This window comes from Suillus fuscotomentosus (genome assembly GCF_016647785.1).
Source record: "Suillus fuscotomentosus strain FC203 chromosome Unknown F5891scaffold_102, whole genome shotgun sequence".
NCBI lineage: Eukaryota > Fungi > Basidiomycota > Agaricomycetes > Boletales > Suillaceae > Suillus > Suillus fuscotomentosus.
Genome location: NW_024539614.1, coordinates 22,452 through 37,325, shown reverse-complemented (window position 1 = coordinate 37,325; position 14,874 = coordinate 22,452). Strand labels below are relative to the sequence as shown.

The window sequence follows — 14,874 nt, the reverse complement described above, 5'->3', positions numbered from 1 at the left end:
ATCGCACAAAGCTGCAGTGTTTCTCTTGAAGTGCGTTTCGGAATTCGAGCTTGTTCGACAGTGCCAAGGATTCTAATGAAATGTTGTAGACTTGTGACACCAAAAGGTGGCTTAACTGATTGCGTATATGTTGTCGTTGTCTCACATTAGAGTGACTGGCTCTTCGCATGTACGAGAATGATGAACTATCACTTGACCATGAAGAGATGGGTCGGATGGGCCGGATATTCTGGGATAGAGATGTCCTCCTGCTGACGGATCTATTTGAGATTGATGCTACGCTGAAATATCTAATTCGGCAGTATCAAATCGGATTCAATACTTCATTCAGTCCTCGACTTTCCCTGGAAGAAGTTTTTGGAGCTAGCAGTTCGTCCGCCTCGTGCACAGGAATCAAAACTGCAGCATATCACAGCCTGAGATATTCCTGTTTACGCTTCCAAAGGATGATGGGTTGCAACACAGGAAGCCCGGGCGTCAAACTCCAATTATAAAACGACCAAGGATCTACTATGGGCCTTATCTCCACCTTATATCGACACTTCAGTATGAGCAAACACGCAGGAATTATTCATCACTCTCCGGACCAAGGCATTCTGCATTTGCCGCTTCAAGAGGTCGATGTGAGAGTATGGATGGTCGATAGTGCGTATTTCGATCGCTGTGCAGGCGAAAACCACTGATCAGCACGTCACTTTCCTCATACTAGTCTCTGCGAGGGTTGTGCTCTCGCAAGTGTTTGAGAACGTATCAGATAGCCCTACCAGCCGGGCCAAATATGTATTCCCTCTTCCAGCGAGCGCTGCTGCTTGTGCCTTTGAGCTCGAGCATGCCGATGGCCGCGTTATTGTCAGTGTCGCTAAGGAAAAGTCAGAAGCCGCACAAGCTTCCCTGAGTGCAATAGATGCTGGAAGGACTGCCGGACTTGTAGAATGGGTGACACACGACAGTATGACTGGCACATTTCGATGATACTGGATGAGCACTGACTTTGACTTTACTGCAGTATTCACGATCTCAATTGGCTCGATTTCCGCTCGACAGAAGGTCACAGCAAGATTGACAGTAAGTGCACTCTCGTTATTGAATACTTTTTCTGAAGAGCAAACAGTTTGTAATGGATCTTTTGGATGAAGGCAGACGGGACTAGGTCCGTCTACAGCTTCCGATGGCTATTGCCGAACGATACGGCGAGATTCCAGCAGCTATGCTCGATGCCTCTACAACTAATGAAGATACGTTCATCAAAATTGCTGCGGACGTCATAACCAGTGAAAAGATACAGGAGATATGCAGTCCTACTCACCCGACGATTGCTCGCAAACACTACAAGTCACGCATTGGGAAAAAGTCTGAACGACGAATGTTCGTAACTTGGTCGTCCAGGACGGTCCTCGACAAAGACTTCATATTGACAGTCCATGCTCTTGGATTCGACAAGCCTCGGTGTTTCGCTGAAGTCGATCCACAGGGTCGTGATACCATTGCTATGCGAGCGGATGCCATTTATTAGCAGGATAATGAACCTTATCCTTGAGCTCATACACCCATCATTATCTCCTCTCACAGATAAATGGACAGCCAAACACCCTCTGCACCTCACCTCAAATCCTTCCTCTACTCCTTCTCCCTCCTCGCCATCCCATACACCACCCGCCTCACTAGCTGGTTCAGAAGCGCACCAACATATGGCCAAAACCAATTATTCACGACTGGCCTTGTGGTTCTTCTCTACAACGTGTGTTATCTCACTCTTAGCCCAGGGTTCGAGATTCCTTTGGCGCAGGCGGGTGATGGATTGAGTAGTTTGTGGGTTGTGGGTTGCAGCGGAAAGCTTGGCGGCGTTTCGGCGCTCTATTCCTGCTTTGTCGTTCATTCATTTTATCATCCGAAGTGCACGTTCTCACGTTGATCTCCCCTTGCAGTCGGTCGCATTCTACTGTCCCGCTACTCTTACCTCCAACCCCTCCCTCAACTTTGCCCAAGTTCTTCAAGCTATTACTGCTAGTCCTGCTCGTGCAGCCAGGAGAGATGGTGGATGATTAGATGGTCGTGGTGATGAACAATTCGCCTCGCAAATTGTGAACGCTTGATCTTTCTCCCTTTTATTTGCGCTGTTGATATGTGGAGTAGGAACATTTGGAGAAGGAGCTCGAAGATGAGAGGGAATGGAACAAGGGCGACATCCCACATCTAGAATTGCTCGAGAAGCATTGCAAGGGGCGCGAAAAGGCTTATGAGGGATGAATGTGTGTTGCTCTTCCTACGCCAATGCTGATGTATCCTATCTTTTCAGGAAGTGAAAGCAGCAGCCGAGGAAGCGGCGAAGGATACGGTGCGGCTGGGACAACCTCATCCCTTACCAAAATCATCGCTGATCCATTGATAGACTGAATGATTTGATCCACCCGTCGAGCTCAAGTCGTGCTGACTGACCGCATCTCCCATCAGTACACAACCCTTGTGATGCTGTCCGGCCCAACTCTCGTGGTGCCCTTCGTGACCCCTCCTGTGGTAATTCTCGCGACCGCCTGCACCCACACGACCACCATTACCATATGCGTCATGCGAGGTCTTTAAGACTGGAAGATTCTCGTGATACAAAGTACTCCCGTTTTCCACAGAGCACCACTTTTTGCAAATTATGCTGTTGCTTTCATTCGACTTCGAGATCCACATCTCTGTTTGGTAACCTCGCGGGCTCAGGTACAAAAACATAAAGCTCGTTTTAATGACTTATGACCCGCTTATTGAGACCGAGGCAAAGGAAAAGTTCGCGGATGTCTATCAGCATTTGCTCCAAGCAGGCGTCAACAGGAATGAATCCGAGCGCGAGGCAAAGCTGAAGAAGACGCTCGCCAGTCTGCAGCGCTGCCTGCCTGGTCAGAGAAAGTCACCGCTCACATTCCATAGGCGTTCGCGGGCGCGTGGTCGACCTCTGTAAACCCACACAGGACAAGTACGAGACAGCTGTATCTGTCATCCTTGGGCGCAATATCGACGCTATCGTCGCGGATGAAGAGAAAACTGCCATCGAATGCATCGACGTGCGTTTCTCTGCCTTCTGTTATTGTCTATCTAAACTAATTTTGAAACATTATAGTATATGCGCACCCAGCGCGCAGGTCAAGCAACTTTCCTCCCCCTCAACACGACCAGCACCAAGCCAATCAACGACAAGTTCCGCTCATTTACTAGAGGTGCACCGTCTCGCTGTGGACGTGATCCAGTATGAGCCTGCCATAGAGCGCGCGATGCTCCATGCGTGTGGGAATGCACTCGTGTGTGACACGATGGATGTGGTGAGGTACGTGTGCTGGGAGCGGGGGCAGGAGGTGAGAGGTAGGTTGGCATTCATTTGCGGGAAGTTGGACGCCATGCTAACATTTGGGCAGCCGTTACATTGGCGGGCACTGTCATCTATAAGAGTGGGCTCATCACCGGTGGGCGCAGTACGCATGGTGGAGGAAAGAAGTGGGAGAAGGACGTGCAAGGTAGGCAGCTCACTGACCGTGGCGCCTCACACTCATTTATATTTAGGCTTTTCCTGTCTTCGTGACAATCTTGTGGCACAGCTTCAGGAATTGGATCACTCGATACCGAGGGGCAAGACAGACAAAAACGTCATTGCTGAAGTTACACGACTAGAGAGTGCTATAGCTGTTATAAGAGACGATCTGGTACGTCCTTGTGACAGTAGTCGGTGGCATTACCATAATCTCATTGTCTCAGTTCAACGATGTCAAGCGAAAAAGGTATGCGAATAGTTTACTTTGAGCGCCATCCTCATCCCAGTCACCCGATGCGAGTTATTCAACAAGGCATACAACCACATTTCAGATTGTATCGACCAGGTCTATAAAGACCTCACTAAAGGGAAGGCTTCGCCGATGGGAGGCATTGCATATCTTAGTTTACAGGACAGTGAGGTGAGTCTTTCAGTCTGTCAAGTCCAGGCAATTTTACACTTATTGATCACAGGAACCTTATAATGCCGGAATCAAATATCATGCCATGCCACTGATGAAGCGATTCCGTGACATGGAACAACTCTCGGGCGGGGAGAAGACTGTGGCTGCTTTGGTCTTTTCGTCTTCACCCCAAAAACCTTTGTTCTCACGATGTCTCAGGTTGTTAGCCTGCACCGTTCTTTGTCCTTGATGAAGTAGACGCTGCTCTGGACAATACCAACGTTGCTAAGATCGCTAACTATATCTAGAGTCAGGCAACGTCTGACTCCTTCCGGTGTATCGTCATCAGCTTGAAGGGTTCCTTGTATGAGCGTGGTAATATAATTCCCTTGTTGGAATCTACCGTGACCGAGATATAAATAGCTCTTACACGCTGACGAATGTGTGCGGGATCAGGCCTTCAAGTTCAGGAACTAAGGATAGCATTCAATGAATGTCGCATCCACATTCACAAACCAAGATTCAGCCATTGACCAATTTCTTCTCTTCATCAAGGTAGGTCAAATTCATCTCACATGCTCTCTGCCTCATTGCGTATTTCAGGTCGTTGCACTCTTCAACGCAGACCAACATGAGGAAGCGGTACCGCTTATCAAAGTTCTGGTTACCGCTTGTCCAAATGTTGATTCTCTCGTGCATCCTGTCATGGAAGTAAGTATCATGTGGCTACGCTTGGTCTTTGATGCTCATCTTTGCAACTCGCACATTAGATATCTGCACGTTCAGCCTGGGGTCAAAGCCTTCAACGGTGCACATTACAATGAAGCTGCTGACCTGCTTCGTCCTCATCGCTCTCGTCAGGATGAGGAAATGCGCGCAGGGTGACTAGTTTCTTCCGCAACAGTAGATTCATTACGATCGCTGGGCCTCCTTTTCTCCCTGCAGGCTGCAGGAAGCGTCTCTTACTACGTCATCGACATCGCGAGTTTGACGCTTACAATCAGTCGTTCGTTCCGGGTTGGAGCGAGCTCGCAACGACTCGGAAAATCCGCCGATTTCATAGCAGACACGTTGGTCACCCTTTTCGCAGCATCGGGCGCATCCTGTCAAGCGCCTTCTTCTCGATGTCGTTCACAACTAACCTGCATTTCGTGGAAGGTTATATTATGGGTGTACCTCCTTGTGCGTGAGGTCCTGACGACTGTGAAGGCCTTACTTCACCTGCTCCGAGTCGAACATCCCGACGACACGGATGAAAACGCCCCACTATACCCGCTCTATATGACGGTGGTGCGCACATTTTTTTCAGCTTGAGGTGAGCGATCAGTACCCTTGTATACCGCCGTGGAACGTTCACATCTTTAAATGATCAGTCCTGATTTATTGAATGATTTGTTAGATGTGAGTTTGATGCTTTTCAGTTGCAATGGCGCGATCATTGCGCATCGTGATGGGCCACACTCCTTTAAGACTCAAAGCTGATATTTTGGTTCAGTTATCTGAGTTGATGCCGACATCGTTCTCTTATCGTCCTACCAGTTATGTTCCGTCCGACAAGGTCCCAACTATTCACGCTGTTGTAACGCAGCGAAAGTTACAACCTGCAGCTCTCGATGACCACATCGACCTTCTTAACCGTGCATTGGAAAAATTACAAGGTATCCAAGCTAGATTGAAGGAGAAACGGGCCATCGTGCAAGAGTCGCTGGAATTCCACGAAGCCCTGGCATCTCCAGCATGCTGTTCGCTAACATCAGAGCCACTTGGATAGAGAGTTCTTCGATGTCTTCCCCAGACAAATTACGTTGCACCTTCATCGGATGAATGCCCAACGGTCTTGACAAGGGGGTCTGCCGTCACTGGCGAGTAGTTGCCCTGTGCACTCCTCGATTATGGGCGTCCTTAAGGATATCCTTGCTTAGGGTAGACACAACTGGTGGTGACGAGTACAAGCACTGGTTAAAAAAAAGCCAGCAGTGTTCCGCTGTCCATTCGTGTGGTGCATGACGTGGACCTCTCAGATAGGAAAGAGCCTCTTTCCATACAATGGATCCGACCTTTTTTGGGCCGATGTTCTGACCTTTGGTGGCATGAGCCTCCCGTCCAAGGTTTATTGGACAAATCTGTTCAGTCCCTGTCACACTTTCAGGTCACCTTCTAGAAAGCACAGCATTGGGCGCATCCTTTCAAGCGCCTTCCTCTCGATGTCGTTTACAACTAACCTGCATTGCGTGGAAGGTTATATTATGTAAATCATGTTTACATGTTCGTTTATCTATATTAACATCGGTGTTCGGTGTTGTTCTTGATGCGATTGCGGATGGCACATAGTGCTAGAGTTACGTGCCCGGACCGGGAAACGAAAAAAAAGCAGGACAATATTCAGCGGCTGAGAAGCGAGTTGAATGTTTCAAGGGTCGCATTAATGTTGACGTGAATGACAGCACGTGCAGAGGGTTTGACGAACCGATTTTTGCCGCTTTGGCATTCTCGACGAAGCAAGAAACTTACATAATTTATGTAATACAACTAACCTCGCAGCCGCCAGCCGTCTGAGAAGTCCACACCTATGGAGCCGTACGCGTCTGACTTCAAAAATATCTGTACACGACATCGATCGCGGTGGCCGTACCGGCAGCCCGCCTGCGATACTATGTGTAAATAGCTGATCCATAAACCAGTTGAATGATGGACATCGATAGACAATGGTTGCACGTTGAACTCAACTTATGACTGTTCAAATTGCTGGCTCATTGGAGTCAGTTGAAACTCTCAGATCGGGCTGGAGCTTTGTTTTGTATACATACGGACAGCCGAGCGCGTAGCGTTAAGTTCAAGCTAAGCTGAGTAAACTGCTAAAGTGCTACGCGAGTATCATAGTTGCGACAAGACAATGTAGACTAGCCTAATCAGTAAAGTTCGGCTCGCTTACTAAACCGAGCGACGAACGGCCTTGTGACTTAGTTTTAGTGCCTCTTAGGCGCCGGACCTAGTAGTAGCTATTCATTCAGAACACTACGGCGATGTACCAGGCCTTTTACAACCCTCAATTAACCTATCCAAATCTTGCGTTTAAGATCCGTGCACACGACGGGACGCCATCATAGGCGATAAACTACTAGTAAGTACGTCAGAATCGGACCATCGGATGTGCAGCGACTGACTTAAAATCTAAAGTGCAGAGGCGGAATGGAAGTCGTCTCCACCGCTCCCCCCCCCCTTCCACTCCTTCTCTCTTAATTTCTCCAGCTGCAGCTGCAGCTGCTGCACGTTCTTTAGCCCGTTCACCGGACGCCCACCGTCCTTACAACTCCCAGAATGGAGTACCCAGACGAGGTCGATGACCTTGTCCAATTCAGACTGGACCAATTCCTCGGCCAATCTCAAGACATGTTCACGCGCGTGCGAGACGATCGTCGGTCAGAGATCGATTTCATCCGTTTCGTATTGGCAGGTAGGATCGGGCCAGAGGCAGACGAGGAAGTCGACCAGTGCCGCATCACCCTGAATGCCCAGCAAGGCATTCCCCATGTTCCTCCTCGACCTGAAACCACCATCACTCGCGACATTGACTCTGTGATCGGGGTATCACGTTCGTTGCCTTACACAACGGCATTGTCGGTCTGGCCCGTCCCTCCTTTCAAGGAGACGTTGATCAAGGACAACCATCTCAAGAGTCTCGCATACGACCCTGAGGTAAGACACGTTCGATTAAGTGACTGGTAGTTATGGATCCTGACTATATTAAGGACGAGTTCAAGGATGCATATTTTGTGCACGAGGATGTTGCACTACCGATTGGCTTGCCAGGGCATGTTGCCACCTGGCGCGAGTCTTCTTACCGAGAGATCCTCAACTTTCTTGCGCCTGACGCAGGCCCTGACCGCATCGATCGCTTGATGAAGAAAAAGTCGGCGTTCCACGCTGATCGCCATTTACAAATCAAAGAATTCGCCGGCTTTCGTGCAAATACGACCACTGTCGCCCGCGCAGATGGTATATCATATATACAGGCGTATCGCACCGAAAAAAATGTGACGTATTCACTGAGCCCTGGAGTATTCCGGCAGCGTGGAGCCAAAGAGCTTTTGGAGAAGAAGACGCAGGAGAAGATGTTATTGGACTTGAATATCATGAGCGACGTATTTTTTGAATTCACTGGTGATGAAGTGGTCGCCGGTCGCGATAGTTGCGCCCACCTTGATATTCGGGTCCCGCTGGACAAGGCCTTGAACTGGCTGCCTACTCTCCCAGAAGACCTTGTCCAACGCTGCGTTATCAACAGAACAACGTGGTGGTAAGTACACATTCTCATGACATCCTGTTTTATTCCTGAGCCAATACGTCCCAGGTACTTCGTATATTATCGTCTCGCTGCCATTCGTTTGGTCCTCGTGAATTTGTCCAAAAACGGATGCCAGGGCACATGCTCTGGACGCTACGTTGGCACTCGGTGCTGTCTGCATTTATTCATTACATGCTCACACTTTAGCACCGACCTTTAGTGCATGTCCTTTGGCCTAGTACATCGCGAAATTATACAATTACATACCAATACTCACGCTATAGTACCGAACTTCAGTATTCATGTCCTTTGTCCGTATAACAAACTTGCATTGTCCGACCTCGCGAGCCCAGTTTTGAAGGGTGGATTTGGGGACAACAATCAGATGGGGACCAAGAGTATCGCGATGATGTTCCAAGTAGGGAAGGAAAGAGATGGTCTGCGATGTTTTACCGAGACCCTGTATAATTTAGTGAGTATCAAAGTGAAACATCAGAAGTTAGGATACCGTTCAACCCGTTGTGGTGCAACGAGACCATCCAATTCAGTCCTTAAAGTTGATGTCTTCATCGTACCGTTAACGTCTAAAAGTGTGGTTTAGCGTGGCTAGTCATGGGACTGGACGACACAGCTCGGTGACTCTTCGATACGCAAGGGATGCAACTTTGGAGAGGACATCTAAGACGTTAGAAGCTTTTTCGAATGAGGAAAATAACAGGCTACCGGTGGCGGGTGCGATCTGTATATTGAGCGAGAGGACCGAGGTGAGGCCTGCCATCTGAGACCCGGATTGAATCTAGAAAGGGTAGTCAGAACAATAAAGTCGGTAGATAAACGAAGCGTACCGCATCATGCATGCTAGCAGTATACTGGACAATATTAATGTCAAAATAAGTATTGCCATACCGATAGCGATCTTATGCGCACGAGGGTGAAAGTGTCAAGATCGACGCAATTGCTTTCAAATGTGTCCATGGCTTCTTCCATAGTCGAGTTATGAGTATGATAATCTAGATGCAACAAAATGACAAGGACGCCTGGTTATTCGGATAAAGGACATTAGGTCCGAAAGCGCGAGCATCAGCTTTATGTAATCATGCCGAATGTGAGTGAGTCCGCGGCAGGGTGCATCGCATCGGCGTCAAATTCCAAATAAAATGCATGTAATGAACGTTTGCACATTATCTCGCTCTATTTCTATCCGATTCTCTTGAATCTTGAAGATTCGGAATAAGCGTAAAAAACTGATCATGTTACAATACGATTCAGATTCAGATCAGCAAGATCTATGTGTGATTGTACAGTATGATATTGATACACAGCAACTCTTGGTACACAACTGTATGTATGTCTATAGGTATGTTATGTGGACATTTTGGTATGATACATGGCTTGCATATTGCATGATTGGGCATGCGGTTACAGTAGTAATGGGGTATGTTGGTGTATGTGGCGTATATCTATCGTATCTGTGAATCTTTGTTCGACAGCTATGTTCTGTATAACACATCGCGGTCATTATCATATATATGACATAAGATCGAACGCGAACTTACTTAGATCTTGAGACCGAGACGTCGTGCCACGTGAGCGCAACCGCTGGCGCACATACGCAGTAATTGTTTGATTCTGTTTTGTAGTGACGTTCGGTGGTTAGACGCCGTCTCGGATCCATGTCAGGGGCAATGTCGGCCAACAGTTGTAAACACCTTACCATGTTGGCAAGGAACTCAAGGTGTGTCTGTCGCGATTGTCGGTTGTTAAATTTATTGGAGATGAAGGAACTTACGCAATCATCGTGTGCAAAGTTGGGTGAGTGAAAAACGCGAGACATCTAGCGTGAATATTCTTTATATATTATAAGATCTGATCGGGATCGAAGACTTACTGTTAAGCTTCCTTATCGGGCTGCACAATGGGTGGGTTTGTAGAGTAGCATAACGTGATATGGATGTGTCAACTAATGATCCAAACAATATTCAACAGTATAGAAAGCAGTACTGTCACAAATCCCTATTGGGCAGTAGGACTTCGGTCACCCTGTATTGGTAATAAACAGTAGTAACCAACGGTACTTATAGTGCTCGACATCACGTCGCACTATCAACCTTTTCACCAACCACACTCCAGGCAAGCACATCCTCACCACGTCTCCTGCTCAACAAAGCATAGACGTTGAAAGCCCTTCATTCACAGGCAAATACTTCCGAGTCATGCCCGTCTTTGGTGATCTCCGAGTCCTAGAAACAGGCTATCTCTGCCACAACTGGCCTGTCCAACAGCTCATCGCTCGTCACCCAGCCTTCATACAACACGTTTGTCATGGTATTCCAGGTCTTCAATATCAACACATAACAAGCGCGTCGCCGTGAGTATGAGACGGATGTGTGGATCAGTGTATTCGACCTAACACTTCCACTTTCTCGCCTCATCAGATCATCGATTTCAACGTACCAGGCCTAACCCCCATGTTCCATCATATACCATATACTGTAGCATATCATCACCAGCTTCAATCCCTCCTTTCACTGGCTCCTTGCAGATCTGTTGAAGCAGATTGAGGTGTTTAGTGTCCGGGGCTTGTTTTTGCGCCTCTTGAACTTCGATGAAGGTATTAATTGATTTCCCTTTGCCAGGTAAAATGAGCTCATCGATATTGCAGCTGGTCTAGTAGCCATGGCCTCGCGGTGCTCGTTATGATCGCCCAGATCAGGGCAGGATTATGGGTCCGCAACGGCTTCCCTATCCGTGGCTAATTTCTGCACTACCGCTATTTTGTGCTGTGTGGGCTCTGCTACGACCAAGACCTGCTCATCCTCCAGTCATCTCTCATCATCCTCGATCCCAATACCATCATTGTCTCTATCCTCAACCGTTTCGGCCTCCTGTCATTTTTCTGCGGTGAAGTCGAGAACCGTCCTTATGAGGGCGTCCATCTTCTGAGCATGGTCGAGGAGCTTCTCTACGTCCTCATGACTATTCTTGGCGAGAGAGCCAGCGCCACCAAGTTCCCGTTCCAACGTGCCATCCGCCACCTCGAGTGCATCCTCAAGGATGTACTATCTCACTTCCACGCACCTGGGTCGACACTCACAACGGCATATTATCCTGCTAATAAATGGCATCCGCTCGCACATCATGAAGTGTGAGAGAGGCGCACTTTGCCCTCTCTAAATTGTCACATAGAAATCCTCAAGCATCTACACAACTCTTGGTTCTCCAGGGTGAGGAAAACGATCCCATCGTTCGTTTGTAGCTGACCGGGATTAGCACGCCAAATCTCTTCGTTCACCCTATCGATCAGGCCTTCACGCGGACTTCGGGACAATCTTTGTAGCGAACCCATATCGGGGTGAACACTCACTAATGAGTACACTTTGTCGTGCTGATTTGATAACACTAAATTATTACTTAGTTTAGCTGGACCTCTATCGCTTGGGTCGTCAGCATTGGATCATCCCTTGTCACGGTCCTTTGGATCGTGGTCTACTCGTTCCTTCCAGTCAACACCTTCTCTAACACAGATGCATTTATAGACGAGGTGGACATTCTCTTCCCCAATGTCACTTTTTGGACGACAATTGTTTACCAATTCCTCACTACGTGGAGAATACTGTCTCACCCAATACCTATTACTTTTCGGCATCCGATCTCCCCCTGCCCTTATCCATACCACCCTCGCTATATCAGTACTATCCATCAGGAGAAACAAGCAGCTAGACACTATTTGTCGCGCCGTCGAGCTTACGCATCCTAAGCCCTGAGCCTCCTGTTCCTAAATTAGCTTACTCACGCCCCTCGCGTGATTGGCCCCGATCCCCTTTGCGTCTGCAGATTCCTCCACACTCTCATTCCTTGGAAACTGGTGAACACCCCCTTGTTCAGCGTCAAGAAGAGGGACACGATGCTGGCGAAGGTCGGTATCGACCAGAAGAATCTTATCAAGGAGATCAGGCACATAGCTCACTGGTGTGGGACGCGCTGCGGGGTTTTCGAGATCTTTTTGGCTTCTGCCGGATGTCGACGTATCATAGGAGAGATGTCGTGAAACTTTTGTGCCCACCCTTGCTTTCATTCTGACCTGTCTACATCTTATTGCAACGCTCTTGTGCATTTTACACGGACTCGTAGTAGTCAGTAATGAGATGGCTATCCCTATCTATTGTCTTACACTTTTTCGATGTCGACTTAAAGACCAGAGGGCAAAGCCCATGAAGATGAGGGCTCGATGCTGATCAACTATGTCACCATCCAGGTCAGCCTGTATTAATTGGGGCGTGATGGGTCAGCGTAAGTAGTGGAGTTGACAATGGCAGTGAAGTGGTCAGCAGCTTCATTGTAATGTGTGCATTGTTGAAGGCTTTGACCCAAGCTGAACGTGCAGATATCTAATGTGCGAGTTGCAAAGATGAAATCACGGTAAAAGAGAGAAAGTAATGCTGACAGAGTTATGGGCAACGATCATGCAATTTATCAAGACGCGAAGATCCTGTATGTCAGGACTGGTTGTTGTTCAGTAAGATGCACCGCTCCCGTTCCTCATTATCGAATTAGTCCGGGACCAAAACTGGCGATCACTAATGGAATCGTGAAGCTTGCCCCGACAATGAAGGCCAACACACATCCGATCTTTGCAGATACGTCTAGCCCAAATTCAATCGTGAAGATACCTGCGAGGAATCCAAGAATAGAAAATGTCAAACTGGAGTAGTCTTGTGAGCAGCAAGTGATCACGATTGAAGGGTTGTTTACCTCATCAGATACATAAAGCTTGGTATGCTCGCAAGGATCACAAGATTGATCATTTTTCCTTGCATGTAGTATACCTATTCAGTCGGGAACATAAGGTCAAGTTGCACAAATGTAAATAAAACGAACCGCAAAGTCCAGGGATCTCATTCTGGAGCTGAACTGTTGTGCTATTGTACATGCGACAATGCAGTAAACACTGAGGATGAATGAGATGGAACACAACACCTTTGTAGCGAGTTGTGAACCCAGACCTGGGATGGCCAGAATGCTGGCATCGACTGCCATGATAATGCTTGCCTGACAGAGACTGAGTATTCTCGTTTGGGTGTACGACATAGCACTTACCACGGTTGTCTGGGCTTTAGCCTGTGCGTTGAAATCGTCCGTGAATTTCTTGATGTCCACCCCACTTACGAGACCATTGACGTAGATACCCTGAAGACGTTTAAGTACCATTATCAGAATCCAGAGCATTGCGACTGAAACACCAGTCATGACACGAGAGTTCTCTAGATTTCCATGTCGCTCGCCTAGTGAGTGCATTCACATCAAGCGAGCTTCGGGTTGGCCGTAGTGATTCAAGTATTCATGATGCCCTTCTTGACTGTTCAGTTTGATCTCGTCTGGTACAGAAAAGGAACATTGTACGGATTATATGGAATAATTTAGCTGTTCATGAGTAACAAGGTCAACCTATTATTAATGACCCATTATTCTAAGGTATACGTACCACAGATTGCGACACCTGGTGCATCTGCGACCCCATCAGGTCCTGCGAGTTCCACTGTCCTTCCGTCATCGACTTGACGATGCAGATTGAGAACAAGGTACGTACCAGCAATGGCCAGCTCAGAGGCCATCTCCTTCATTTGATCCAGATTCCAGAATAGTGAAGCCGCTGTAGATCTTTCCAACACCAATGCTTCTGTTTATCGCTCAGTCAATCTGATCCAGTACCACGATGCCAAATAACTCGCCTACACGATACCAGTTTAATTGAGCCTGTAAAGCTCTTACTTCCTCGCGACTGATTATGATCTCGACTGGAAAATATTCGATATGTTTCCTGGTCAAATAATGAAAAACGTTCGGATCAGTTTGACACGACGTTGCTCACCAGAATTGAGCCTCAAGCTCGAGTCCTGCAAGATCAATTTCAAGAAGGATAACATGAAAAAATAACGTACTTTTGTGGTTCCAATGCCACGCCGCCGTGCATTCCTGGAAAAGAAGATAACCATCTACTGGCTCTAGCCAGGTAATAATGCGTTTCTCCGGTACCACGTAGTAATACAGATATATCTCCTTGCCTCTTACTGACATCTGTTCAACGACTAAAAACCACAAGTTTCCACGTAATTTAGCTCTAGATGCGTTAATCCAAGATTTGAGCCTCTGGAGCTGCTTGTCCGAACAAGTCCGGAGGTTCATTTTGGTGTATGTCCTCTATATTTCTATAGTGAGCGTGCAACTTGCAACTTGCAAATTAAAGATCACGGTGCTCACCATTGTTTTATTATAATAAAATGTAGCTCCCAACGGATGAGTACTCTCTTCCCAATCCCCACGTGTTTCGCGCCTATTGACCCTGCTGTCAAATTGTTGCTGTCAGAAACGGGAAAGACGAACTGGGGAAGGTCGGTTTGCATCTCCTGCACCATATAATCACGACCTAAAGATTTCCTATTGGATTTAGTGAGTTCTTGTTGTTCATCCTAGTAACATGCACGCTCACGGTAGTGCCGTTTCGGTGTATCGCCGAAGCTGTGTTGGCCAGATAGGGACGCTGCACTTCAGCAGCTCCTGGTGGTCGAATGTTAGGGTCTTGTATGAGAGCATGCTGAGTACACGGGTTCGTCTCGACTTGTTTTTCGACGTACCGTCAGAGCCATAGTGAGACTTGCTAGGCGATTTTGTTCTCACGCT

General features: G+C 47.7%; 8 protein-coding genes across 8 annotated transcripts; 6 read left to right on the top strand and 2 right to left on the bottom strand.

Moving 5' to 3' along the window:
- Positions 1-548: 548 nt before the first annotated feature.
- On the top strand, positions 549-1,513 carry F5891DRAFT_1196541 (vault protein inter-alpha-trypsin domain-containing protein; the record flags this gene model as incomplete). Its single annotated transcript, XM_041368315.1, has 4 exons — positions 549-645; positions 710-949; positions 1,007-1,110; positions 1,163-1,513. The coding sequence occupies 4 exons, from the start codon at positions 549-551 to the stop codon at positions 1,511-1,513; spliced, it is 792 nt and encodes a 263-aa protein (XP_041218887.1).
- Positions 1,514-1,571: 58 nt separating this feature from the next.
- Positions 1,572-2,042, top strand: F5891DRAFT_1207691 (uncharacterized protein; the record flags this gene model as incomplete). The annotated part of the gene is made up of 2 exons (XM_041369077.1): positions 1,572-1,870; positions 1,926-2,042. Coding segments are annotated over 2 exons (416 nt in total), but the record flags the coding sequence as incomplete, so codon positions are not given.
- Positions 2,043-2,731: 689 nt separating this feature from the next.
- Positions 2,732-4,219, top strand: F5891DRAFT_1196539 (SMCs flexible hinge; the record flags this gene model as incomplete). Its single annotated transcript, XM_041368314.1, has 8 exons — positions 2,732-2,861; positions 2,914-3,047; positions 3,126-3,342; positions 3,396-3,494; positions 3,541-3,680; positions 3,768-3,929; positions 3,982-4,083; positions 4,139-4,219. The coding sequence occupies 8 exons, from the start codon at positions 2,732-2,734 to the stop codon at positions 4,217-4,219; spliced, it is 1,065 nt and encodes a 354-aa protein (XP_041218885.1).
- A 181-nt stretch (positions 4,220-4,400) lies between these two features.
- F5891DRAFT_985973 (uncharacterized protein) lies at positions 4,401-5,682 on the top strand (the record flags this gene model as incomplete). The annotated part of the gene is given in 7 exon segments (XM_041377677.1): positions 4,401-4,466; positions 4,515-4,622; positions 4,857-4,985; positions 5,070-5,201; positions 5,221-5,226; positions 5,311-5,312; positions 5,451-5,682. The coding sequence occupies 7 exon segments, from the start codon at positions 4,401-4,403 to the stop codon at positions 5,680-5,682; spliced, it is 675 nt and encodes a 224-aa protein (XP_041218884.1).
- A 1,948-nt stretch (positions 5,683-7,630) lies between these two features.
- F5891DRAFT_921347 (uncharacterized protein) lies at positions 7,631-8,206 on the top strand (the record flags this gene model as incomplete). The annotated part of the gene is made up of 1 exon (XM_041373788.1): positions 7,631-8,206. A coding segment is annotated over one exon (576 nt), but the record flags the coding sequence as incomplete, so codon positions are not given.
- A 600-nt stretch (positions 8,207-8,806) lies between these two features.
- Positions 8,807-9,183, bottom strand: F5891DRAFT_1196536 (uncharacterized protein; the record flags this gene model as incomplete). Its single annotated transcript, XM_041368313.1, has 3 exons — positions 8,807-8,992; positions 9,042-9,065; positions 9,124-9,183. The coding sequence occupies 3 exons, from the start codon at positions 9,181-9,183 to the stop codon at positions 8,807-8,809; spliced, it is 270 nt and encodes an 89-aa protein (XP_041218882.1).
- A 1,709-nt stretch (positions 9,184-10,892) lies between these two features.
- On the top strand, positions 10,893-11,739 carry F5891DRAFT_1207685 (uncharacterized protein; the record flags this gene model as incomplete). Its single annotated transcript, XM_041369076.1, has 5 exons — positions 10,893-10,944; positions 11,002-11,341; positions 11,383-11,444; positions 11,501-11,548; positions 11,617-11,739. 5 exons carry the CDS (start codon positions 10,893-10,895, stop codon positions 11,730-11,732), a joined length of 618 nt encoding a protein of 205 aa, XP_041218881.1. The 3' UTR covers positions 11,733-11,739.
- Positions 11,740-12,738: 999 nt separating this feature from the next.
- F5891DRAFT_1196534 (uncharacterized protein) lies at positions 12,739-14,840 on the bottom strand (the record flags this gene model as incomplete). Its single annotated transcript, XM_041368312.1, has 13 exons — positions 12,739-12,898; positions 12,949-13,022; positions 13,075-13,245; positions 13,294-13,478; positions 13,679-13,732; positions 13,784-13,873; positions 13,932-14,014; positions 14,066-14,090; positions 14,136-14,394; positions 14,455-14,536; positions 14,578-14,631; positions 14,684-14,772; positions 14,829-14,840. The coding sequence occupies 13 exons, from the start codon at positions 14,838-14,840 to the stop codon at positions 12,739-12,741; spliced, it is 1,338 nt and encodes a 445-aa protein (XP_041218880.1).
- Between the last annotated feature and the right edge of the window lie 34 nt (positions 14,841-14,874).